At 34.1% G+C, this 26,985-nt stretch overlaps 2 protein-coding genes across 9 annotated transcripts in view; one reads left to right on the plus strand and one right to left on the minus strand.

Annotated features, from left to right (window-relative positions):
* Nucleotides 1-4,532, minus strand: part of LOC124367822 (eyes absent homolog 2) — a 201,636-nt gene extending 197,104 nt beyond the window's left edge. The window contains exon 1 of the mRNA XM_046824983.1: nt 4,512-4,532. Coding sequence (XP_046680939.1) covers nt 4,512-4,517 — 6 coding nt within the window. The 5' untranslated portion in view covers nt 4,518-4,532. The remainder of the gene's footprint in view (nt 1-4,511) is intronic.
* Nucleotides 4,533-11,702: 7,170 nt separating this feature from the next.
* The window catches only part of LOC124367855 (carcinine transporter-like), a 61,034-nt gene continuing 45,751 nt past the window's right edge, over nt 11,703-26,985 (plus strand). The window contains exons 1-2 of one of the 8 annotated variants that reach the window (XM_046825041.1): nt 11,703-11,835; nt 21,871-22,306. In XM_046825041.1, the coding sequence (XP_046680997.1) occupies nt 22,117-22,306 (190 nt within the window). In that variant the 5' untranslated portion in view covers nt 11,703-11,835; nt 21,871-22,116. The other 7 variants (XM_046825031.1, XM_046825057.1, XM_046825078.1 and 4 more) reach the window with 7 other exon arrangements.

The raw sequence follows: 26,985 nt of genomic DNA on the forward strand, positions 1-26,985 counted from the left end.
CATGTCTGAGGTATAGTCTTTCTAACTTCGTGGTGATAAGATGTCACATTTCTTTGAAAAATGCAGTCCATGGGACTGGGAGCACTCAGATAACAGCTAAGTTGGCAATGGACAGTCATTGGACCAGTAATTAACTTTTCCAATAAACCTTCAAATACATACGTCAATACTTTGTTTATTTAAACATTGGAAGGTTTGAACGGATAATAGGATTTCGGACATTTGCCACCGTTATATGTTTTTAAAAATGTATAACACCACATTTATAAATGTATACCACAGATTTGTGTGTTATAAATTTTGTAACGTATAACGATTGAAAATTTCCGAAATCCTCTTATCCTTACAAACGTGAAAGTTTACGTAAATTTGTAAACTTAAAATTGTAAAGATAGTTAAGTTAAAACAGTTGAACGCTATGTGGTCTATATATTACACCACTGTTACATTTTGGCGCGCCACTAAACTAAATATTGTGAATCAAGTCTGGGTTATTGTGCGATGGCAGTTTACTTTGTCACGCTATTAGCACACTGCTGACGGTTGGCTGACTTCGTGTACTGAGAGGCTGCAACTCATAATTATGGTGCTAACAGCCAAATTGCGATGTCAATCTAGCCAAGCTGAGTCGCGTTTAACATTTCCTCGCAGACAAGTGAATACTGACAACGATCTTATAATATGGAAAACTGTACATATTATTTGAATTATACCTTTTAGCAACTTGTATATTTGGTATAAACGATAATACATATTCTAAAGTAATATTTTTATTTCATATAATGTGTTAAAATATGTTTTTCCACAACACTCTCTTCCAGGACACGATTAGGGAAAAATATAACCGTAATACGAGTGCATTTCATGAATACAATCCGCCAAGCAGTGTTCATTGATCACATGTCCATTATCGACCTCTGCGGCACACGGTCCTCTCAGGAGGTAAACAGAAAATATTAATATTAAATTGCAGGCTGCAATAGCTCGCTCTATCGTACATCCGGGTCAAGAACACAGCGACTCGGCGATCCTCAAGGCAAACTAGAACTGTAAAGACTTGCGTCTTAGAAAACCATATGACTTGGAGGAAAGTGTGGTATGGATAACCCGGTTAACCGGGACGTAAGGTAAATAGGCTAAAAATAAGATTTTAAAGCAATGTAAATGCAAATAATATATTTACCAAGGAATAATGGGTACTGATCCACGGGGCAGGATGGAGATGAGATCACGTGTCTGGGGGAACCCCATGATTAGAAGATTCTGGGTCCAGAGTCTGTAATCTATAAGAGCTTGGGGTCCTAAGACTGCTGAAACTCTCGATTTATCTGGTAATTTGTACGTATACATCACATCAAAATGTTGCATATGGAAGCTGCTTCGTTATTTTTAAGCCTTTCAATTTACTAGTAAATGTCTATACGTTGAACACCACTAATCAGATGTAATTATTGTTCTATGGAGTCACTATTTCACTTTCGATGTCTTTGAAAATTGTTTTAACTTCTCTTGCATTTTTAACTAAAACATGTAATATTCAAGATTTTAGTTTTTTATATTTAATTTGGCAAAACATTTGCCTTTCGTCAACAACTAGACGAAAGTATTTGGTACTAAACCACTAACATACATATCAATAAAATTGCGAATGGATGCAACCTGAGCCAGTTGTTGACTACAGAAAAGAGACTATGAATGTGAGAATCTCCTCAGGAAACCTGTATATCCAGTTGTTACTAGGCGATGTAATATGACCCAAACCAACAGTAGCTCCAAGTTTGGCAGACCATGAGTTGTGTGGGCCCCGATATATGATACATATACTTCTTTTCATTTCCAAGCAGCATTTGGAGTAACATTTACTTGCCATTTAATGGTGGTCCAAACCGAAGGAAATCTTGAGCAGTCACCAGTATTCAAAATAAACACCACTACGGTAGAGTTCTAGATCGCTTCTACAAAATTGAAGTTTACGTGTACATTCCTCTCGTTTTAAAGCTCGTGATAAATTCTTGGTATGTTTTTTCCATTCGCGTCGGAAAAAACCATTATTAAACAGAATTATCATGTACTTAAACCTTAATCTTCGAGACTACCGACATGTTAGGAGACAACATACTAAACCTTGAACAATATTGTGTGTGTTAATAAATAGCCAATAATAGAAAAATAATTCTGATAGATTGTTGAAACAAACATAAATAAAATTATCAAGCTACGTACCTTTTTCCCACAGGAGAAATATCCCCCTTTTTCAACATAAAAATGTTGAAAATGATAACTACTAAATATGTAGATTGAGCTTATCTATAAAGCCTAACTCACGTTTTGTATTCACATCTTTTTTGTTTGGAATTGATTATAATTTCTAAGGTCGATAATTAAATAAACCTTGTTAATTTTTAGTTTCTTTTGTTAAGTTTATTTATAGATTTGTATTAAATGGAATGATTTGATGACAGAAACATTCGAAATAGAAGACGATAGAATGGTTTCAAGATTCCCCTAAAAGAATCTGTATTTGGTTAAAAAAATCTATGGATTATGAAAATTATGGAAAAGACTTCACAACAAAATCTCTGCATAAACCACAATACAAAATACATTATATCTGCCATCGATATAAATTTTACTTCACAGTCATTTTAAAACAGATATTTAAAAGGGGATATGATTTATTGTGTAAATACTCGTTTGAAGGAGTAGATTCAACACAAACTGAATCAACAGGTAAAATATACCTATTCAAAATAAATTAATTCATAAAAGTTTACATTTATAATAAATAGGTTTAGAGCAAAGCATGCGATAACAATAATTCTTACAAGTGATTAATATTATCAAGCAATAATCATTTCTGAAAAAAGTTGAAATCAGATTCGGAGAGATTTGTAATTAACCAATTAACATATACTGACTGATAACAGACCAGATAACGACTCTGACGTGAACTGGAGCCATTCTAGAGAAGCAGAGCAATAAATCATGTTACGTTATATTTTCATTTGCATATTTGGAGTCTACAAACATTCTACATATAATAATATTTTCACTCGGAACCCGTTGGCCTTGGGAATGCTGAGGGCTGGCCCTTCTGACACACTAGCTACATGCGTAAATTTGTTGTTCAGGTTCTTGTTGATTCTAATTTGTGTACGCACATCACTCGGAACACGATGGCCTTGGGAATGCTGAGGGCTGGCCCTTCTGACACACTAGCTACATGCGTAAATTTGTTGTTCAGGTTCTTGTTGATTCTAATTTGTGTACCCACATCACTCGGAACACGATGGCCTTGGGAATGCTGAGGGCTGGCCCTTCTGACACACTAGCTACATGCGTAAATTTGTTGTTCAGGTTCTTGTTGATTCTAATTTGTGTACCCACATCACTCGGAACACGATGGCCTTGGGAATGCTGAGGGCTGGCCCTTCTGACACACTAGCTACATGCGTAAATTTGTTGTTCAGGTTCTTGTTGATTCTAATTTGTGTACGCACATCACTCGGAACACGATGGCCTTGGGAATGCTGAGGGCTGGCCCTTCTGACACACTAGCTACATGCGTAAATTTGTTGTTCAGGTTCTTGTTGATTCTAATTTGTGTACGCACATCACTCGGAACACGATGGCCTTGGGAATGCTGAGGGCTGGCCCTTCTCGTACACACTAGCTACATGCGTAAATTTATTGTTCAGGTTCTTGTTGATTCTAATTTGTGTAACACATCACTCGGAGTACGATGGCATTTAAACTCGTATTGTAGACTGAAATAGCACTTCTGTGTACTTGTAAAATGTCCGATTCGGAAGATTATTATCGTATTTTATTGATTTGACATATTAACTATTAGCAGTTCCTTCAGACAACAATACTAGAACTTTTGGTTTAAATATTGTAAACCTAGATAATTCGGTGCTTATCTAACCTACTAATAATACTGATATATCCTGTCCGCTGACTTTTTTATTATTATAAAACACTTTTTATTGAAAATCTTAATGTTTTTTGTATCTTTAGGATTAGGATCTGTAGGATATGCGTAAAATTTATTAAGTAGGCCCTATAAAAGTTTTAAATGAAAAACGTTTTTGTATATAAAGATATTATTTACGTTACCGTAAAGTGTGTTTTTTTTGTTCAAAAACAAAATTTATAAATAGAAAAAGAGACGAAAACGAAACTTGTTTGAACTTATTTGTTTTAGGTAAGGTATTTTTAATATTCTTTATTTACGTTATGTCAAATTAATAGTGGCTGCTTTTGTGTCTGTTTATTCAAATGCCATTATAAAATACTTTTTTTATTTTTCTAGTTTAATTGAATACAACATTTTGCGAAAATTAAATACAAACATATGAGTATTTCACTGGTATTAAAGTGTTCTTTCCCCTTCAAAGATTGAGTCATCAGTTACCAATTTACATTCCATTTCTTTGCATCAATTTACTGAAATTCAACATATTGTGTAGATTAATATAATCATGTAGTAAAATTAGGAAGGAACTCACTTTCATGTCAGAATGCCAGGGGAAATAGTAATGAACAAGAAGTGATAACAAGCATAACAGCGCAGCATTCCACACAAGTTAACTAACCGGCTAAAGCGATTCGTATGCAGGCAGTTGAAATACTGTTAACACGGGCGAGAACAGCAAACGATATCTTATGTACGCTGTGAATAGTGAACGTGTTTATAGTTGAGTGGCAGTGGCAGTCAGCTGGGACCAGGGCCGTAGCTACTGGGAATTTAGGGGAGAAGGTCATTTGTGGGACACATTAAAAGAGTGGGACTTAAAACCGTTAACCATGCGTTGACAATTTTATTTTATAATAAATTAATTTATTATTACTGTAATGAATTTTTACACACTTCTTTCTCCAATAACATTGTAGACTATATTGTAATTAGTAAACATAATCCAAAATATGTGTTCTATCTTTCATATAGTATTTACTTTACTCAGTTACCTAAAACAATCTAAAGGGTATTGGAGTTCTGGGTGGGGAGCATGACATACTAAGGAGTGGGTAAGCACCCTTCCTCTAAATGGGAATAAAAGAGTTACAAGATATACGCAAAAAAGAAAGCATTTGAGTGAGGAGATTAGCTCTATCAACTTTGTTTGAGGGTAATTTTTAATTAAGAGGTTTTCGTTACTTTGTCCTGTGTTTCGTTTTGGCCATGGTTATTTTCTTGTCCGTGCAGTTTGTTCCTCTTTTTCCCCTCTGTGACTTCAGTCTTATTTGCAATTGAAAGCGTTTTCGCGTATTGTTATTGAATAATTTTTAGCGATTCCTGATTCCTTAATTTTCGTGCGTAGTCGATTTGAAGAGGAAGACGTAATTATCCAGTTTTCAACACGAGCGTACATCCAGGATTTAAATTAGTTGTTTACAATATCTTGTATTATCAAACTATATTGTAATAATCTATTAGATGTAGGCTGAAAGTAATTTAAATACACTTTTTTAAATTTCATCATCATATCTGCATGTTGATTTGTTTCCCAGTAGGTTTTTCAGCTCACTGTACGAAAATTGTTATAGTAACAGCTCATCTACATGTACTATTCTTAATAATTATTCTCTACAGCACTGTCAATAACTGAACCTTTGTCTTGGGTTCTGTCATTGCGCGTGAATATTTATATCATTGTTGAAAGCTTTATTTATAAGTTTATAAATATTTATTATTTATTGAACAATTTTTTTTTGTATAATAAATTATATAATTTCCTTATAGGCTTCCAACTATTTCTCTATGCACCGATCTTTCCATTCTCATACCTCAAGGTGACCCAAAAATATGAAATAAATAGTGCCAATACCGTGCTGACTTTCACTTACGTTCTTCCTTTATATTTTGGTACTTCCATATTACTCTTCAATTTCAATTTGATTGTTGAAGGAAATAAAAATTAGCCTACCTGTAATATGGTAGCAACTTATTATGCAGACTGTAAAAGTATTAACTTTTTATACAATTGAAATCATTATTTCAAATTCGTAGATTTTAGACAAAAACGTCTTTTAGGTAAAACTAATATTTAAGACTGTAGTATATAAACGCCACAACATGTAAAACATAAAACATATAAAAAGTAATTTAGGTTTCAAGAGCCGACTATTTATGTAAACTGGACGAATTTAGCAAATATTCAAACTTCTAACAGTAAATCTAGTCACAGTTTGTATTTATAGTAAGGAAAAAAATTAAAATCATCTTTTTGATTCGCAGTGAAGTTATAATCGATTAGATTTTGAAATTTGTTTCTATGAATTACAGTCTAATATTTATTTTTACATATAACTAGATTATGATTGTACAATAACGAGCAGATTTTGACTGGATATTTACAAAAATAAAACAAATTTAGTAATAAATTAAATGCATGTATTGCTAACACTGCCAATTATTTGGCAACGCCGTTTATTTTGCCACAAGTATCAATTGCTGACGATGGACAGATTCTATGTAATGGCACTGAGTTCGTTCGAAAACACGTTTCCGGCTCCAGGTATTGAATATAGTTTTGTGGTTGAAGTGAATAGCGTCGTCGTCTAATAATATTGTCATAAAATATCATCAGAATCAGAGACAATCTAAACACAGTAGATGTATCACTGAGGTTAGTAACTAGTATCCGGCAACAGATATTCGCTAGTGCTGCGCTAGATCTTATCAACGATAGTACAACCAAGTATAACAAGTATAACCGTTGAAACGTAATACTAACAGCTGTGTAGATTCTGTGTATTAGATATTTTCGTACGCAACATTATCCAACAACCAAGGAAAGAAATTAAGATTTATGTTTCAAAGTTAAACCATAAAAGATCCAGCTATGGCGTACTAAGATTTTGCTGATTTCCTTATCCTTAGGTGTTCTAATTTATATATTTTACGTAGATTACATAGAAATCTGCTTATTGCAATAACACTCCTGACGTAAAAATTTCTGGACATCTTTTGCATTTTCTCCGATCATGATCCCCTTTATCCAAAATCATAAAAGATAGACGCAAAACAACTTTTCAAAATAACCTATATGCCATAAGAGGTTTCAAGATGGTGGCCGTTCAAAATTTGGGAAAAGAACTCTTACGTATAGCCACTAAGCATCGTAGAGCAAAACAAAACAGTATTTTTAGCTTTCTGAAGTCATGTAAATTAAAGTGTGTTCTTAGTTGATTTTTTTATACCTCGTAACCTTTCCAGATAGTGGACGTACAAAGTTTTTACTAGTATACAACACTGTGAAAGTAATTGAAACACGACAACTGCTGTCATTCTAAATAGATTCGGACTAAACTTCGTAAAGTAACAGTATTCACACATACCTTGGATGATTTCGTTTGTCAGCCAAGTTAATGTTAGCCAATAAAATGTTTTAAGTTGGCGGCCATTCGTATTTGTGCCTTTACTCGGCTAATTTCCAATATATATACTAAGCGATATATGTGTAAACATTTAGGTAATTAAAACAACTTTTCATTCTTTAACTTTAATATGTCTTAATGCTTCAAGATGGCATCCTTTCAAAGTTTGGAAAAGGAATGGTTGTATATTAGTTAGCAGAGCAAAAAATTGTTTTAGAGTTCTCAAGTCATTTAAATTAATGTTTGTTCTTATATATATTTTTATATCTCGTAAGAATTCCTGATAATCCATACAAACTTTTAAGTAATTATTCCCGACATTGAGGGATTAATATATGAGACTAAATATGTTAGAGACAGTATTTTCTTCACACAATTTGGATGATTTCATTAGCTTATCATAACTAACCAAAGTTTCAAGATGGCAACCATTCATATTTGTGCAACATTTTTATGCTGAGTAATTTCAAATTGACAATTTTTATAAAATTATCTAACCATTTTAAGCAACATTTTTTCTTATTTTAAGATTATTCTTCAAGTTCCAAGAGGGTGCCGTTCAAAGTTTTAAACGTATCAATTTAACTGTTGTAAGTCAATATGTTTACAAACATAATTTCGGATTAATTGTAACTAAATAAAGTTCAAGTTTACAAATAAATGTATATTCTTATAACGCTTTTTTTCTTGTAAGGTTTCAAGATTATTCTAAACTTTTAAAAGTATTAAGGTTATATTAACAACCAAAATTGACAGTTATTGTCCCATCAGTGTTAACATCAAACTAAACTTCCGCATCTTCAGTTTTATATTTCGAGATGACGGTTACATGTGTAATTTAAATTTCCTTATACTCAGGTTGAAGAAATATATCAATATGGACTTTCCTGAGCATTTAATCTTTATTCAGTGTAAAAAATGTTGTTGAAAATCCTGTGGCATAAGATAGACTATTTCAATGTTACGTCGACGTTTGAACTATATAGCAGACTAGCTGTTACCCACGGCTTCGCACGCAAATCTTAAGAACCGATGTCCTTATATTACTTAGTAAAAGCAATTATGCGCGATTGGCTGCGGTTAACAGCTAGTTTGTCAATAAATTCGTAGTATTTTATAATGAAAACTCTTGATTTTCAATAAATTCCAATTACAACCAAATACCTAGATACCCACGGCTTCGCACACGATTTCCTACAGAGAAATTGGGACATAGGAGGCATATTTATTTTGAACTTCGTTATTACCCTTCTGAGATAAATGATAGTCACTGAAAGATACTCCAAGCTCATGATCTGTTTAAGATTTAAATGTTAAAACAGTCTCAATACGCACCTGTGAAATAACTGGAATTTTTCTCCAATATTCTATGATTTTTGTATACAATTGAACTATATTAGACTATCGTGGACAGGAGTCAAAAAGTTGGAATTCATTAGCACACATACAATGTAATAAATGATGGCGCTTAATGTAATTTTGAAATTGAAAATAGGCATATTTTAGGTACATATTATTACAGTCTAATGATTATGAGCTCCAGATGTTAAACGAAATTGCGTATGGTTTTTATTTTAGGCTTTTCGCGTGTATCACTCTCTTCTGGATCGAATTATTTATACTCATATATCCGGTGCCATTATTGAGCTTGCTTTGTTGTCTCGATCGAGAGAATATGTATGCACGGAGTTTTGAGAACTATACTTCTGTATAAAAAAAACTAAGGTAGGTTTTATAACATTCTTTATATTTGTAGCCAACGTAAGATAGTAATTTTGATATCTGCATTGCTCTTCTGATCAAGCACGAGCATGGTTTATATTAGAAAAATATTGCAGTTAAAGGTGAATTTTTACGTAAGATTTGAATTGTATTATCTGGATAGTAAAGTATATGCTTAACAGTGATTGTAGAAACAGTTGAAACAAAATTTGCTGATTCTCTTAAGCTTACTTTATGCTTTCAAACTATAAATGTAAAGAAATTTAAAATCGTAATTAAATTATATAAACATATTTGTTTGTCGCATTATATATGTTTACAAAGAACAGCTGATTAAATTTGAACAGGCTCTTTCACTTAATAACATATGTTTGCTGCAATGCATTTCTTACGGGTATTCCCGTAACTTTAGAGATTAGTGGGGCGGAATCCTGAATCGGGAACGGGATAAAAAGTATCCTATGTCCTTCTCCCAGTCCTTAGCTACCTCCCTACCAATTTCCAGCCAAATCGGTTCAGCCGTTCTTGAGTTATAAATAGTGTAACTAACATGACTTTCTTTTATATATATAGAGATTGTACTCGTATCGGTGCTTCAGTCATGAGGCCGGTGACGGATGTGCACTAACAAATATAAAAATATTCATAAACGAAATTGAAAAAACCATGCCAAATTTAAGTCCAACATTTTATATTGATTTGGAACTGCAATTTGGGTGCAGGAGATAGATTGAAGAAAATGTACTCACGCAGCTCTATGGCCTTACTTTTTAAAGAAAAGATTTGAACAATACGTGATTAGCGCTACTCAGTTATAGAATACCGTACTTTCATTCTTAGGACTAAAGAATCAAGTAAATCACCTTCTAATTTAAAGATTTGTTGGGGTTGCAGGAGACTCTAATATAAAATTACTGATCAGTTACAGAAATGTTAGAAAATTACCGATAAAGAAGCAAGGTTGGTTAAAGAAGGAACATATTGTTTTAGAAGTTTAACAAAAACAATATAATATAACAGTATAATAAATCTTGGATTTTTATGACTTTCCTGATAAGGGCAGGAAGATATTTCGTTTTAGCACTCATTGCATGTTACGCATAATTTAATAATGCAGCTAGATAACTAGAAATCTAACGATATTAGTAATAGTGCCGATACTAATTTACTTGGATAATTGGAATTGCTGTTAGGCCAACTAGAGACAATTCCTAACGAGTTTAGTTATTGAACCCCATGGATGAAATCCAGCAGAAAGCGAAGTGACTGAGGAAAAATTTTACTTAAAGTAAATTAAAAGCAGAATACATAAACTTTACTAACAATTGTACAGGTAATCTTGATAAATTATAAACTATCAAATAAACACGAGGCCAGAGGAAGAATTAACAATAGAAGATCCTCAGCGCTCAATGCGTTGGCGAAAAACTCGCATTCATAAAAATAATTCACCATTTCCTCCTTACTTTATGCAATTGCATGGCTATAAATGCCTTTTAATTTAGGAACAGTATTCATTAATTTAATAAAACAAAATAACTATCCATAAAATTAAATTAAGCTTTAGTTATGCTCAAGACTGATCAATGCAGATAGCATTATTAAAAATACTAAACGATTAGCTTATTAAATTGTAACAAAATATATACATGAATAACATTACATTACTATAAATAGTTTCTTGAATCTTCTTGAAGAAAAACACGTCTCTAAAGCAGTGGTTGTAATGAGGTCCCATCCTTGAATTTAAATAATTCGTAACTAGAGAGGATACATTTTTATTGATCGGTTACAGTTTTTAATTTTTTTTTTATACTTCCTAATCTTAAAATATTTATAAAAATAATTTACAACAAAATGGTATTATACAATAATCAAATTCGTGCTTTAGTAAAAGAATAAAATATCACCGTTCTGAATGAAACTGTATATTTGATGGACAAAAACGCTCATTAGGAATATGCTTTATATCTATACGCATAAATTTTAGTCTTAAAATGCAGTCTCGATCGATATGTATATTTATATGTACATTTCACTTCAAATAAAAAAATAATAAATTTTTAAAAGAAGAAGAAAAGTATAACAATACAAAAGTTAGCGATGAAGTACTGAGACAATGCTCACTCACGTTAGTTTGTCACCTCTGTCCGGACCACCCTGTGCCCGGGTACCTTTACTCAAGGCTACAGCCCTGGGAGGGAGTGCGAGAGGCGGGCTGGAGTGCTCACTCAATGTTAGTCTGTCGCCTCTGTGAGGACCGCCCTGTGCCCCGGGTACCTTTACTCAAGGCTACAGCCTCTGTGAGGACCGCCCTGTGCCCCGGGTACCTTTACTCAAGGCTACAGCCCTGGGAGGGAGTGCGAGAGGCGGGCTGGAGTGCTCACTCAATGTTAGTCTGTCGCCTCTGTGAGAACCGCCCTGTGCCCCGGGTACCTATACTCAAGGCTACAGCCCTGGGAGGGAGTGCGAGAGGCGGGCTGGATTGCTCACTCAATGTTAGTCTGTCGCCTCTGTGAGAACCGCCCTGTGCCCCGGGTACCTATACTCAAGGCTACAGCCCTGGGAGGGAGTGCGAGAGGCGGGCTGGTGTGCTCACTCAATGTTAGTCTGTCGCCTCTGCCAGGCCCGCGCGTCTCGCAGTTGTTCTTCCTCGATTGTGCGTTATCTTTATCAGTACGCTATCAGTTTAAATGGAGTACTTAATATTTGTTGTGAAAGCGTGAGTAGGTACATCTCCACTATTTTGTAATATTCATTTCCTTATGACTTCGGAGCTTAGAATATCTTAAGCGAATTTTTAATAATTAATTAGTAGTAATATAAAAACTTGTTTGTAATTAATAATTTTATTAAGATATGTTCTTACCGTATTTTAATGCAAACTTTTTAACCATGTAGCCTATGTGTAATATAGGTTTTTAATTCTCGTATACAATAGTGTATAATTGATGTTTGTTGAAAGCTTATTTATTTGTAGGGACTTTATCATATTATTCTTTCTCACTGACTGTATGCGCCTACAGTTGAGTAGAATTTCAATTTTGTGCTTTTTATATTTCCTAGTTAATACATTAGTTATAAATTATAATACTATAGTTTTCCATAATATGCTATTGTTTTACACTTCATTGAGAGCTTTTATTGTTAATATTTTGTTAATATTATGTATGTACTTAATAGCACTACGTAGGGTTTGTAAGTGTCACACGAGTTATCCTACTTTTTTGTCAGTGCGCTTTTATTACTATTATTATGCAGTAAAATATATGTACCAATAGGCATTAACCTATAGTCAATGTCAAGCTCTTAAAATTACTTTTAAAGTAAATTGCAAATAATTTTTAGTTGTAAAATACAGCTGTTGCAAGAATAATTTCCAGACTGTCTATCACAGTACATGCCGTGACGCTTTTAGAGGATTGGATATGATCACACTGGCATTAATAATTTACGTTTTAAAAATTATTTAACTTAAACTCTTTAAGCAAGGGGGTTATGGTCATATGTTCACGATTAGCCTATGTTTAGACTAATACAACCAACAAAATGTATTTATTGGATTGTATTTGCAAGCTATAGTTAATCTACCTAGCTAACTGAAAAATATATTTAAAAAAATAATATCTATTTAATATTGTTAAAATACCATTTATGGGAAATTTTAGTTTCATTACCATTTTACATATTATGATGAGTTTACACAAAAACTAACTTTAGTAGATAAATAGGGTAATACTGAATATGCCTAGACTATTATCTAAACTTAAAATAAATCATCAAATTATTTAATACATTGAAATAATGAATAATCCACCACAGACATTTATAATATATTTACATAAAACTCGGAATAATCCTTAACAAAAGTTATCAGTAATAGATAGGCCTACGCAATTTTAATGTTTACAAGCAAATTTAATTAATCTGAGTCCAGCCAATTTTAGATTACCGATAGTAATATAATGGTGTATATATTAATGTAATACATTTATTTTTATCCAACGATTCGATGTTATTTTCATTTCGACGCAATGTGAATTTCATTCTAACCATGTTATTATCAAAGCAACACACATTTTTGTAGCTACTGGTGTTTTCATAAGTGGACTTCTGAATTCCCAATGCGAAATGTCTAAATTTAAATTAAATAAGAAGGCTGTTCAAAATGTAATGGAAGGCGTATACAAAATTACTCTTTAATAATAAATAAATACATTACTCTTCATAATCGCCGAAACTAACGTGTAATTCTTCAAAATAACCCATCTAATACACTTAAGTCATTGGCAAACCTATTTGCTGAGAAGAAAATCTACACCATTATTGGAAAAGTACTTAAAATTCGCTTCCACAGACTCCACTGTATTTACTTGTCAGGTAAAACCGTTCAATTCCGTTTTGGTTAAGGAATAACACAATACTACACGTGCATATTCCTCACATAGGGTGGATGCCCAGTATTTATTCACATCACATTGACCAGCATGCCACGAATTTTGGTATCCACTGACAATAAATGTGATTCATCCTTAACATAACCATTAGAAAATTATTATTGTTACCCTCCCGATATTGCTCGGTCTTCCAGCACGCTAAAAGTGTAGGGGAGCTTAGAGCCAATTTGCATTTTATAAAGACATAAACTAAAACTTATTATTAGTGAAATCCATGAAAGAATCTTCTAAGAACGGAATCAATGGATCTCTTTATAAAAAAAGTTGGAGCCTGTATATAAATAAGCGACATTGATCATTGTTTTATGTCGGTCGTTAGTTGTGCTATAGCCTACAAGTGACAGCTCCACCCTCGTATAAGCAAGCATGTTTTTGTAACAGTCTTGGTTGAAAGAGCGTCCTTTCATGAGTGAGGCAGAAATATTCCAGCAATATAATTCGTTGTAGTACGAGACATATCATTGAAAGCCTGGACGTTTGGCAACGCATTTACAATATTTATTCATATTGCCATGAAATATCAAATAATAATGTTAATACTTGTGTTATTACAAGAAACTAATCTTCTATACTCGTGTGAGGTTTAAACAATATATCACAGGCCTAAGTACATTTAACAACAATGTATTTGCCACAACCTAGGCTTACAATGATATGTCAAGTATTTTAACAATGTTTAGACGCTGTGTGAACTGGAATCTTGTGCCATAGTCACGTTGAACGTTATACTTTTTTTCAATACTTCAAGATACGGTAAGTCTAATAATACCTTTTCCAGAATAGAACCACACAGTAATAGTGCAAATAAAATATTTTTATTGTAAATCCTCGTCCTTCTAAAATAGGTTCTGAAATTTTGAGCATGCTGAGATAAACATAATTTTCATCAATAATACACATGAAATACTATTATCTATATAAACGTGTCTTGTATTTCAATAAGCGGAGATGATTTCACTCTGAAGGCTAGGCAAGTTTATGCAGTGGGAAAGTCGTTGTTAAAGAGCAAAATTAATGTTTTGCAGAAAACATGTTTACCTGAATACCTGTTAGCTATTACTAACATTAAGAAGAGAAGGTCACCCTATCACCGTTCGTCACTCGAGTCGCCGTTCACTTGCTCTGGTCACACGAGGCTGGCAATTTAATTAAAATAAACGTATTATTATTGGTGAACATAGTAGGAATATTTTTTTATTAATTAATGAAAGAAGAGTCACAATTATTCAATTATTTTATTTTTATTTCATATAAAATAAAATTATTGGATAATTGTGACTTTTCTTTCGTCAATTAATAGAAAATAGCGTATTCCAATAAGAAGAGCTCCTCCTTCAATGAAATAGCAGGAATAATTTACTTATAAGACTGTACGATTTAAAAATTAAAATTTTGATTAAGATCTTAATACATTTAAAAAATAAAAGTGGTAGATGAAATATAAACATAATTAGAAAACTAATATAAAACTACAAGCCAAGGAGCCATACATATAGTCATTACAACTAAGTGCAATACAATTTACTACGACGGATACCACAGTGAATGTTTGTTAGCTATTTGCGTGCGAGAATAATGGCCCTAGCAATCTCGTTAAGTGTGAATATGTATCGCGTTGTACACGGGCGTGGAACAATCGGGTTTCAGTTCGCAGTCACAGACCCTTAAAATATCTTCCCAAATGCAAGAAATACATTTCTGATTATTCCAAAAGAATTTATGGCATTGAAAATAATGATTGGGTTCGTCTTGAAAGGCGGGTCCACGGAAAGTCAGCTGAAGATGTAGATATGCGTTTAAAGTATATACATTGAGACTGAAGGAAATTACATTTTAGATATAGAAATATGTAATTTGCTCCATTTATATTTAAGTTAAAAACTTGTAAGCGCCTCAAGCCATATTTAATTGTTTTAAATACCCATTGTTCAAGTCGTAATTAATACGCAATCTGAAATCTAAACACCATTCATATATATATATATACCTGCAACCTTTTTTTCCTGAAATAGTTAAAATTGCACACAATTACTACTTTAATTGCCTATAATTCATCTTGGAATGACATAATAAATTGTATACTGGTTTATGTTAAAATGAAAGTCCTTGAAAGGGCTACTGACAAATAAAAAAATAAAAAAAAAACACCTAATCTAACTCAAACAACCCAAATCGTACAAATTTGAACCCTCTCCAGAAATACAGCCTTTTCAAAATATAGTTGTCGATGTGAAATCTGTATTTAGATAATTGTAGAATCAAAAGTAATTTCACAATAAACTTATTTTATGAATTAATTAAAGTACCAAACTGCATTTAAACGTACACAGTATCAGTTGAACATTAATTTATGTATTAATTTTGCATATACAGAATGTCACAATAATATTACAAATTTGTTACCACCTTACTATCCAAACTCTCGTTGAGTCGCAACTAGCCGACATTGATCGGCGTGTTTCGACTACGAGTGCACTCGTTTTTAAACTGTACGTAGACCCTATATGTTTAAAGTAATTTTGTTTATTTGTTTGTTTGTGTTATGTGTTACGACTTTAAGGTTTATGTCGAGTTGCTAAGAGTGGTGGAAGGCTGCCCCTGTGCCGATGGAATATGTCGTCAACAACGTGAGTTTGAATAGTCAGACAGTAAAAGACATGTAATAATGTATAAGAGGGGGGGGGGGAACAGAAGTCTGAACACATACGAGTGATTAATATACAAAACCTACTATAATTTTGGTAATCCTTCAACAATACATTTTTTGGGAATAAATTCTGTGTTGGAAAATGTTACAAGAACAATGTTACGAGAAACTATGCTGATAGAGATAAATGTGTCTGAAATGCAACATCAATATTAAGGATCGGATTTTTGGCGTATGCACTGTGGTTTAAAAGGATTGCTTGATCACTAGGTTTTTTACTTTCAATTTGAAGTAAAGTTAGTAACTCCATCAATCATACAAATACTCCAAAAACTAATTCTCAGTGTTGAATTACCGATTCGAGCTCTCTGTTCACACGTTATTGGTAATAAACTACAATAGAAACAGAGGTGAAGATATAGGCGTGAAGAATGTATGAGTATTTGTATTACTCTAAATAAATATAATAACTTCCAAGTATACGATTAAAGCAATCTAATACATCGAATAAGCGTTGATTTTAAAGACCTTATGTTCAAATTCTGACCTATTCATTTAAATTTAAACATACATACGCTGACTACATGATAAGGCTCGGCATCTCTGCGATTCACCAGTGAGGCTAATTTTAACGAGCTTAGTTATCGCATTGGTAATAAAAGGACAAAAAGGTATAACGTCTTAAGATTAAGAATTAGAGTTACAGACACCCCTATTCTCTATGGTTTTATGTACGTGATTAAAGCCACATAAAGTGATTGTGAGAACACAAGGAGTAGCGTCTAAAAACTTGTTAGGCCAATGTATAATTTTTTGTCTCTTCTCCACACTCGATTATATAACCGACACATTGCGCTTTTTATAATTTTTCAGTAAGGACAACGAGCAAGGAATAAGTAAAAAAAACATTACACGTAATATCGTGTTTTAGCCTATATTTTAAATGTAGTGTAAAAGATTAAATTCAGAGAGACGTAAAAATGACAGTTGTTTAAAATATAGGCTACTTTAGATTTGCATCTGATTTTAAATTAATTACTACGAAAATTGCAAGACATTTAAAGTTACTCAAAATTGCCTCGTAACGATATAATTGTTATTATAAATATAGCATTGGGGAATTTGTAGCTGAAATGATTAACAAGAATTAGTAATTATACCTTTCAAAGCAAATTTTCAAAGTTACATTCAAGATAATGTTAATTCATACACATTTCGTCTTTAATTTAAAATTATTTTAGTTGGGCGTAGTCGCTTTCAAAAATTTTAAACACGCCAAATAGCAAGTTGCTTTCAAGATGTACATAGTATGGTGTAGACTTGTATAGTGTACATAATGCGACCCTCCTCTAATACTAGTCTTGAGTTGCTGTAGCCTATAAATAAGCATACATTTATTTAATCTTCAATCGTCAAAGATCAAAACTGATGGTGGACAATTACGGTACATTCAGTACAGTAGAAAAAGTCTAACATGAGCTCTAGAACTATTCCAGGAAAATGAACACCAAAAGTTTCAGAAGATTCTTCATTAAATGAACCACAATTCATAACTGTTATTGAACTGAATTTGGAGATTACTTAGTCGTAAACATTTACATATCCTTCTTTCCGGGTTGTAAGCGATCCTCCCCGCAGTAAAACCTAGGGCTCGTCCGCCAGATCCTACAGATGGGCCGAGGGACTTGCCCGCGCGGACTATTCGGCTGCTTTATCGGTGGACGGAGGAGAGGGAATTTTTTTTCAAGAACATTGGGTTTCCCTTAGATCCCAGCCTTCGGTATTCTCGTAATCTAAGAGGCAAGAAATGGAATATTTACTAATTTATTAGGTTGTCTCTTGGTTGTATTCAAATAAAAGGAGTTCAAATAATTTAGTTCTTTTAAATCAATCACAGAATGACAGCAAGTAGGTGAAGATGATGTTTCGAGGCTAGTAGAGCCTCAGCCGCGCGCGGAGATCTCTTGGCCCATCTGTACTTGTAGTCTGCTGCGATATATCCTTCTTTGTGGGTTATAACAATCCTCTACGCAGTACAACCTCAGGGTTTACGCGTAAGATCCTACACGTGGTCTTATGCAATATATCCTTCCTTGCAGGTTGTAAACAATACTCTCCGCAGTGCCACCTAAGACCCGTGTGCCAGATCCTACTAGTAGTCTGCTGCAATATATCCTTCCTTGCAAGTTGTAAACAATACTCCCCGCAGTGCCACCTAAGACCCGTGTGCCAGATCCTACTAGTAGTCTGCTGCAATATATCCTTCCTTGCAAGTTGTAAACAATACTCCCCGCAGTGCCACCTAAGACCCGTGTGCCAGATCCTACTAGTAGTCTGCTGCAATATATCCTTCCTTGCAAGTTGTAAACAATACTCCCCGCAGTGCCACCTAAGACCCGTGTGCCAGATCCTACTAGTAGTCTGCTGCAATATATCCTTCCTTGCAAGTTGTAAACAATACTCCCCGCAGTGCCACCTAATACCCGTGTGCCAGATCCTACTAGTAGTCTGCTGCAATTATATCCTTCCTTGCAGGTTGTAAACAATACTCCCCGCAGTGCCACCTAAGACCCGTGTGATAGATCCTACTAGTAGTCTGCTGCAATATATTCTTCCTTATTACTTACATTGCCAGATCTGTTGGTTTTCCTCAACAGGGGTTTCGATTATTTACCAATTCTCATATTGCCACCCTTTATGAGCATATCTTGTAGGTGTCCGCACTTTTCATCCTTTTTCACTATAAAGCATCATACATCAATCCCGACATAACTATTTCTTTCATTTGAATTCTTGTCTGTAAGAGGTTATTGGTTTTAGAATGAGAGTTGTTTGACTTGAAATATATAACTAATACTCACCCAAACGTATTTTTCTCTTTATTGTAAAGAATATATTTTTTGTAACTTTCAAAAATATATGAAAACGCTTTGTCTCTTGCCAAATAGGAAATCAAATTATTAAAACACTAAAAATCACACTAAAACATTATTAAGTACATCATTAAAACGGAAGAATTTTATCAGCCATAATTCTAAGATCTCAAAAATGGCGCATAAGTTTATTGGGATTTAAAATTGTTGTCATTTCGATTTTAAATTGGTTAACCAACACAACCGTGAGTACTTTAGTACAATTTGGTAAAAAGACACCAAATATAATCGACTCTTTAACCTCCAAACTGATAATCTAGCCTCACATTAGAATGCAAGTTTCACAACTGGCTCATCAGTACCACACCTGACGATGTGTTTGATGTTTGGAGACGAGTGTTGTGGGGGTGTTACGAGTCTTGGTGCCTGGGGGTGGAGGTGGGGGCTGAGGTGGCCTCGCTTGTTATACCGCAGCTACTCCAAGTCCTCCAGTCAACAACCCTCGCTCTCACACTGCGTTGCCAGTCGCCAGCCTCTAGTAGCCAATTTGTTCGTCTCGGACTCTGTCACTTTACAGTGGTGGCTGATATCACATAAAACTTTCTACAAAAGCTGTTCATTTATATTCATTCAGTTATATTCCTTCCGTAAAATAGAGCTTTCCAGTTATCAGTTCAATTAATAGGTAGCATACCTCTCTCCCCCCCATGCACTTTTCAATACTCTGTCCGAGGAGACGTGTCCAGGGGACTGTACGCCTTACAAACACACAAGTACAGCTGATCGCCGCACCCCGACTACCTGGCTGCTTTCAATCGTCAACCGGAATCGTGGCATACGAAAATCAAGATTTCTCAATTTGTTAATGCAGCGAAATAATTTTATCAAATATTATCCCATGAAAAATAAAGGAAAAGACATGCACACATAATATGGCACGTTAAAGTGGGAAATTATTATTTTTATCTCCCTAGATTGTATTTGGACTAATTTCTTTAATTATACCATGACATTAAAAATGTTCATGTGTAATAAAATTAACTAAATAAAAAAAGAATACATTAAACTAGCACAACGAGAATATAGCCGATGACTGAAAGGGCTGTCTGACATCAGAGATGCAAGTATGCAAGCGAGAGCGCCTAGTCGGCAACAGTTTATACTTACCCGGGGGCAATATCGTAGAGTGTAGGATAATTGGGCGTTTGTTTAAACGCATTGACTATATTATATGGATAAATTTATGAAATCATTAGTGGTTTTTAACTCTCATACTTATGGACCTTCTGTACAGCAATACACCAAATAAATAAAAAATGAGAGGTGTGCCGGTTTAGTTGTATCCGCTTGCAAGTTCACCTCGACCTGGCTGATCAGCTGCCGGAACCGCTATTGTCAATGTAACATTTCAACACTCACTCGACAGTCACGTTTTCATTCGCAAGTATATTTAGTTGCATGGTAAAATATGTTAAATATCCTAATGGAGCATTCCTACAAAACATTACATGTTCATGGGTTGGATTTGGCACAAGACCAACTGGTTATCTGATTTGTTGAGCGCGTGATTTTCCTATTATTAGGATGCATTCCTGCGCAATTGTTGTATTCCTACGTGTATATCTAGAGTTATATAACTTGTTTGGTCGTAACATAGTGTTTAGTTTAGATGAATGCGCACTTCATGTCACAATATTTATCTCATTAAAAATCCCAAATGCAATCACCGGTATGCACCTCCAGCATATAGAGAGGTTAGGTCTATGACACCGACAACAGCTGGTATCAATAAATCATCACTATCTGCCAACCATGTCGTTATTGCTCCAATGGCGCAGTCAAGCCTTATCTCAGTTTTAATATCTGACGTGCTAGTGTTATCAGCGCATTTAAAATATTTCAACATTCCAGTCACACATAACTGCAATATCCGCCAGTGACCACCTATTTATTAAGTTCAATATGATTGCAGACAAGCTGATCATTTTGAGAATGTTATCGGTGCTAGAGAAGATTTATTTTATTAAATTACATTTAGTTGCAGTCTTTTAAGACAGGGAACAATTATTCTTCCACGACAAATTGTAGGCATTAAATTAGTAGCTTGCTTTTAGGGTCATTCTGTAATCAGACCCAAAGACAAATATCTGAGGTTGAAGATATCGATATTTTACATTGTATAAACCGAAATATGACTGAAGGAGTGACGTTTATTATATTTATAAAAACAATTAATAATTAATTAATTAGATTTTTTCCCAGAAATGGATGTAATGTTCATAGGTATTGTCAAAATTCAACATAGAAGTTTTAATTTAGGGCTGATAAAAATCACCCTATATTCCTATACTAAATACTGTTTACATTTTATGAAGGGAAAAACTCTGGTGAAATGTTAAAACAATTATATGTTAAATATGTTTTGTTTTCAGGGAATGTATCTTAGGGCTATAAAATTATTACACAATCATAAAACGAATTGTAACACTCTATAAATCCCTGAAGCTATGAGAACGATAGTATGTAGTCAGTTAATAAAGATGATGTGACTCTTCTAGTAATTATTATCAACCAACAGCTATACCCCAGATAGTAAGGACAATAAATATTATTTTCATCAATATTTCCCATGAAATAGTTGTAATAAATTAATGAACCTTACAAGACATTAGGGTTGGAATGGCTATGTAGTTCAAATAAGAATTACTATGTGCATAGTCTTTATAAATTATTTTTAAGAGTGTTATGAAACTCACTATGTTTTCATATACACTGTTTGTACATAAAGTGTTAGAAGAGATCACTGACATGATGACATTTTAACAAGTGGATTGTTCAAAGAATGGAACTGGCACAAGAGCCAAAGTAAATGTCGATGTGGGAAAAGTTTAATTCGTTGGTTTAGAAGCCTACATAAATCCTCCCAGTGATGACAGTGATATTACTAGTGACGATTCTCCGGAGTTTTACACAGTGAACACGATGGCAGACAGCCTTGTATCTTCGAGACATTTGAGAGTGTTCAGCTAGCAAGATGTCCAACGTGGACTTTGATGACGTGCTGGTCCAGATAGGCGAGCGGGGACGCTACCAGAACATCATGTACTATCTGCTCTGCGTGCCCGCCACCCTTCCAGCCGTCTTCCTCGCCTTCAGCCAGGTGTTCGTGTCTGCTTCCCCGGACCACTGGTGTCGTCTGCCCTCCCTGGAGCACACAATGCTCGGTAAGTCATCTCAATAACATGAGTGTACTATGTGCTCTGCATGCCCGTCACCCTCCCAGCCATCTTCCTCGCCTTCAGCCAGGTGTTCGTGTCTGCTTCCCCGGACCACTGGTGTCGTCTACCCTCCCTGGAGCACACAATGCTCGGTAAGTCATCACAATAACATAAGTGTATGTGCTCTGCATGCCCGCCACCCTCCCAGCCGTCTTCCTCGCCTTCAGCCAGGTGTTCTTATCTGCGTCCCCGGAGCACTGGTGTCGTCTGCCCTCCCTGGAGCACACAATGCTCGGTAGGTCATCTCAGATCTCAATAACATGAGTGTATAAAACACGTTTTGTGATAATGATTTATGATAATGATAATACTGATGCATCATGTACTTTCTGGTTAACATCTAATAAACAATATTTCTTGTCCTTCACAAGAAATAAAGAAAAGAGTAAAGTTAGTATTAGATACTACTAAGTACTCATGAAATAAGTTAATTATGTTATCCATTTGAGTGATGCCACAGTGATGTCTTCACTGTAACTTAATACGAAATATTGCAATGTATCTCATATTTGCACCTTTCAATATTCCAATTTTATTTAAGTATCACTAAGTTCAAATCATACTAAATTTACTAGTTATCTGTACTAGTATTGACAATAATAATTATTAATAAAATTATTTGTTAACATGTCAATAGTTATGATTAAATAAAGTCCAAATGATTATTAGTATATATTGGTACTTCTTGTACTATCTTCTTGATGAACAGTGCTAGAAATGTATTAGTATTATAATATTTAATTATTACTAAATGTAACGTCGCTTATCTTATTTCACTAGTAAAATATAATCGATGAAGACCAGAATTACGTCGAAATAGACAAAAGTATCTCTAATTCACTCTTCAATTGGAGCTCACAGTGAGGATTAAACAACAATATTATTTTCCCCAAAACAGATTGAGTAATTGTACTGTATTCTTAGGAAGTATAAATATTGTGTATAATCAACTTAATGATATATTTTATAGGCATATATAAGTTTTAAGAAATACTAAATACAACAAATAAGCCATATTAGGAATGAAGAAGATTCCTATGAAAAAGCGTATACCATAAAAATAACGGTATACCAGGGATGTACTTCTTCATTTGACACTGATTGGTCGACCAGACAGGTCGCTTGGGTAAGTTTTTATAGAATAGCTACCCAAGCCTACGCGGAGACAAAATTCATGTGGATATTAGATCTTTCATGGAAATGGTACATTAACAATGAACAACATGTTTAGTAATTGCAATAATACGAATACAGTAATTCAGCTCTCTACGTTATAATCTAGGAACCGATTTGCGTTGTAAAATAAACAACAAAGTTTTTGGTAAAATCGATAGATATGTTCTCATAAAAAAGAAATCGAGCGTTAGAAACGTTAGTTCTGCTAACCCGTTAGAATCGTGGGTTGCAATGGGAGGGTATGAAAAAGTTTAAATATATCAAGCTATCTGTTATTTCTTAAATCGTATATTTTTTAGCTTAAAGAATTTAAAATAAATTTAAAAAATGTCAATAATATTAATATTATCGTCAGTCTATGAGGCTGAGAGACTGAAAGCAGTTACGTTCATCCAAAAATGTGTTATATATATATATATATATATATATGATTATAGTAATATGATATGTATAATACAGTTCTTTCGATACTCCCATATTTCCAGGCCCGCCAATTAAACATTTTTTTCTTAGAGGAATTTCTTTATCGTTTTTACAATAAACTAGGTTATTTGCTTACATTAAATGGCTCTCAACTCCTGGATTACAAGACCGGGGTAGTACAGATGAGAATAAGTACAGATGTAAAAATAAGGGCTTTACGAGGAGTCTAAATAAGACTAAATTACAAATGAAGTACTCAAACACCAACGAGTCAGCAATCCCAGACGTATAGAAATAGGCTTGGTTTACTCACTCTATTTACTTAGTTACTTCTCTGTAAGTGGTTTTGTTTCGGTTGACGACTCGACGATCTATTTACAACCAGGTGAGTGACATTCCCATCAACAATCGGCGCTATTCTGGTCGATCTTTTATCTTTGGACTAGTTGTCGACTTCGGGTAGGTTAAATAGTGTAAATATTCTTTTGACTACAATGACCCAATTTTAAGACATTTTTATATCAAAACCTTATAAACCCTAAAGTCGACAGTAAAAATAATATTTTCAATGCCTATAAAAGTAATTTACACCTTTTCTTTGTAATTTCCACAAATGTACAAATTTGTTACAAATGGTATGTTATTTTTTAAATTAGTATCATACATAACATGGGTCCATTTGATCAATAATTCAAATATATATAAACGACGACGTAACGTAAAACGTATTCATGATTTTTTATGATTATCTCTGCAAACTTAAAAGACTCGGCACTCTGGAGACTTGGACAGGTTGAAGTCATAACCTGTCAGGTTATAAGGTATACGGTCAGGTATAAGGGAACTACGCAACACACAACAGTAGTTCTATTTAAAAGGTTTTTATTTTGGAGGTGTTCTGGGTTTAATCACCACCAAATGTTTTGATCATCCCGGACTAATGAAATGCATAATTGACAAAGCTGCGCTTTCACTTCAATTTAACTAGACTGATCATGATTGAAACATGTATGGTGAAAAAATAACTATAGCTGTTTTAATTTGTTTTAGAATAGATATAAACTAAAATTTGGTAAAGTTTGAAAATATTCAATTATAGGTAAAAATATAAATAAATTACAGCATTCCTCGTAAACAACTTGGTCATATACGAGTACATCACATAACTTGGTTGTTTGTTTAACTCGTTTGCGATATCGTAAGGTTACTAAAGAAATCTTGAAAGAAACATATTCAATGACATTTTAAATGTATTAACGAAGATTGCGTGCGATTCTTTAGCTTTCAAGAATCTAGAGATATCTATCTAGGTTACCTATCTTCTGAAACTTCAAGTAGGTACTCTACCAGGAATCAAAATCTCGTTTCAAGTATCGACGTACAAAATGTTGAAGATTCTCAAACTCATGAGAGTTCTTTCTCAGCACATTCTTTGGCAGCACACTGAGCTGACCATAAATCAACGAGACGGCTATAGTAGTCCCGGAGTGAGATTTCACAGACAGAGTCCAAGTCCAAGGCCAGCGCTGAACCTGAGGTGCGCCGTGCTAACATTTCACTTTGGCAGCGGTGATGTGTGTCCCACAGCCTTACGCTGATTACGTTGTAACACGACTGTACTTGTAGTCGGCCAACCTTCAATCACGAACACGGAATAAATACTGGACATCAAACTCAAATGCAATGAACGCAGTTCATTTTACAGCCTAACAACCCATTCTAAGTACGGCTGTTTGGGATATGGTCGTCAAGCCGATGAACGCAACACGGGTGAAGTAGGCGGTAGGAAACTACCCATATCTCTGGGTGTTGAAGTATAAAGTACCTTGTCACCACAATAAGCCACCAATTAATTAACAAGGTGGATTCTCTTGTTCGCCAGATCATATGTCGCGTACAGCCTTGGCTGAAGCTGAATGTAAAATGCGAGGCTATGGCTTATTTCATTCTCGAGATCGCCCTGAGCTAATCCCATAGAGGGAAATGCACCTTAACTGAACTCTATCTTATCTATATAAAAATAAACCGATACAACTAAAGGACTATATAAAACGCAACTACAGTTTTATCGACCAGTATGACAAAGTAAGTCGTGCGCTATATGAGATAGCAGTAAATGTCAATAATCTAGATAACACTTATTTCCCTAAATACATTAAAGTGTGAACTTTTTGGATTTTTAAAATGCTGTTCACTGGACTGGATCGTATACATCGCTAAAGTGAAATAAATAAAACTACCCCTGTATTGTCTCAGGAAATCTGGCCGCAGGAGCTGCTCACTGGGTGAAGTTAAATGGCCTAGTTTTCAAATTAGACCCACTGCTGCCAACTTATTTCTATAGACTTGTAATTTGCGCTGTCGGCTTGATATTTTGTAAAATAACACTGTTAGTTGATGTACGCCTAGACATCCAGTGAACGAGACGAGATAGAGAATACATTTGTGTGAGATAAGGCCAACAAGGTATCTTCTCGCTCGTTGGCAGTATTATTAATAATAACTTAAAGTATTGTCCTATATCGTGAAACCATAAAATATGAGAAAGAATCGATATATTTAATAGGGGTGAAGTAGAATATCATTCATAAAGATTTTTTTACAAATATAAAAAATAAATAAATTTATGTTAAATAAATAATTACACTGCTAGTGTGTAGAATTCATAGAAGTTAAGAGAATTTCGTAATCTATTCCATCGCTAATTAGAGGACGAGTATAATTAGGACTAATTAGGAGGATAAACAAGCTTATCAAGCCATTTGCCTTTTCAAGACTAGTATAGTACTTACGTGATAAGAGCTGTTTAGAGCTATATCATTTATGAGAGAAAAATACGTATAGCAGGCTAATATTTTTAATTAGGAAAAAACCCTATTATATACTTTAATACATCTATATAACGCATATAACAGTTACATATAATACCTGATTTGGTTATGAATATAAAAATATAAAGTGTTGTGGGGTTAAAAAATAAAAATGGAAATAATTTTTATGTTTACAGAGAAAAGAGCAAAGTGGCA

Source organism: Homalodisca vitripennis, chromosome 1, assembly GCF_021130785.1.
Source record: "Homalodisca vitripennis isolate AUS2020 chromosome 1, UT_GWSS_2.1, whole genome shotgun sequence".
NCBI lineage: Eukaryota > Metazoa > Arthropoda > Insecta > Hemiptera > Cicadellidae > Homalodisca > Homalodisca vitripennis.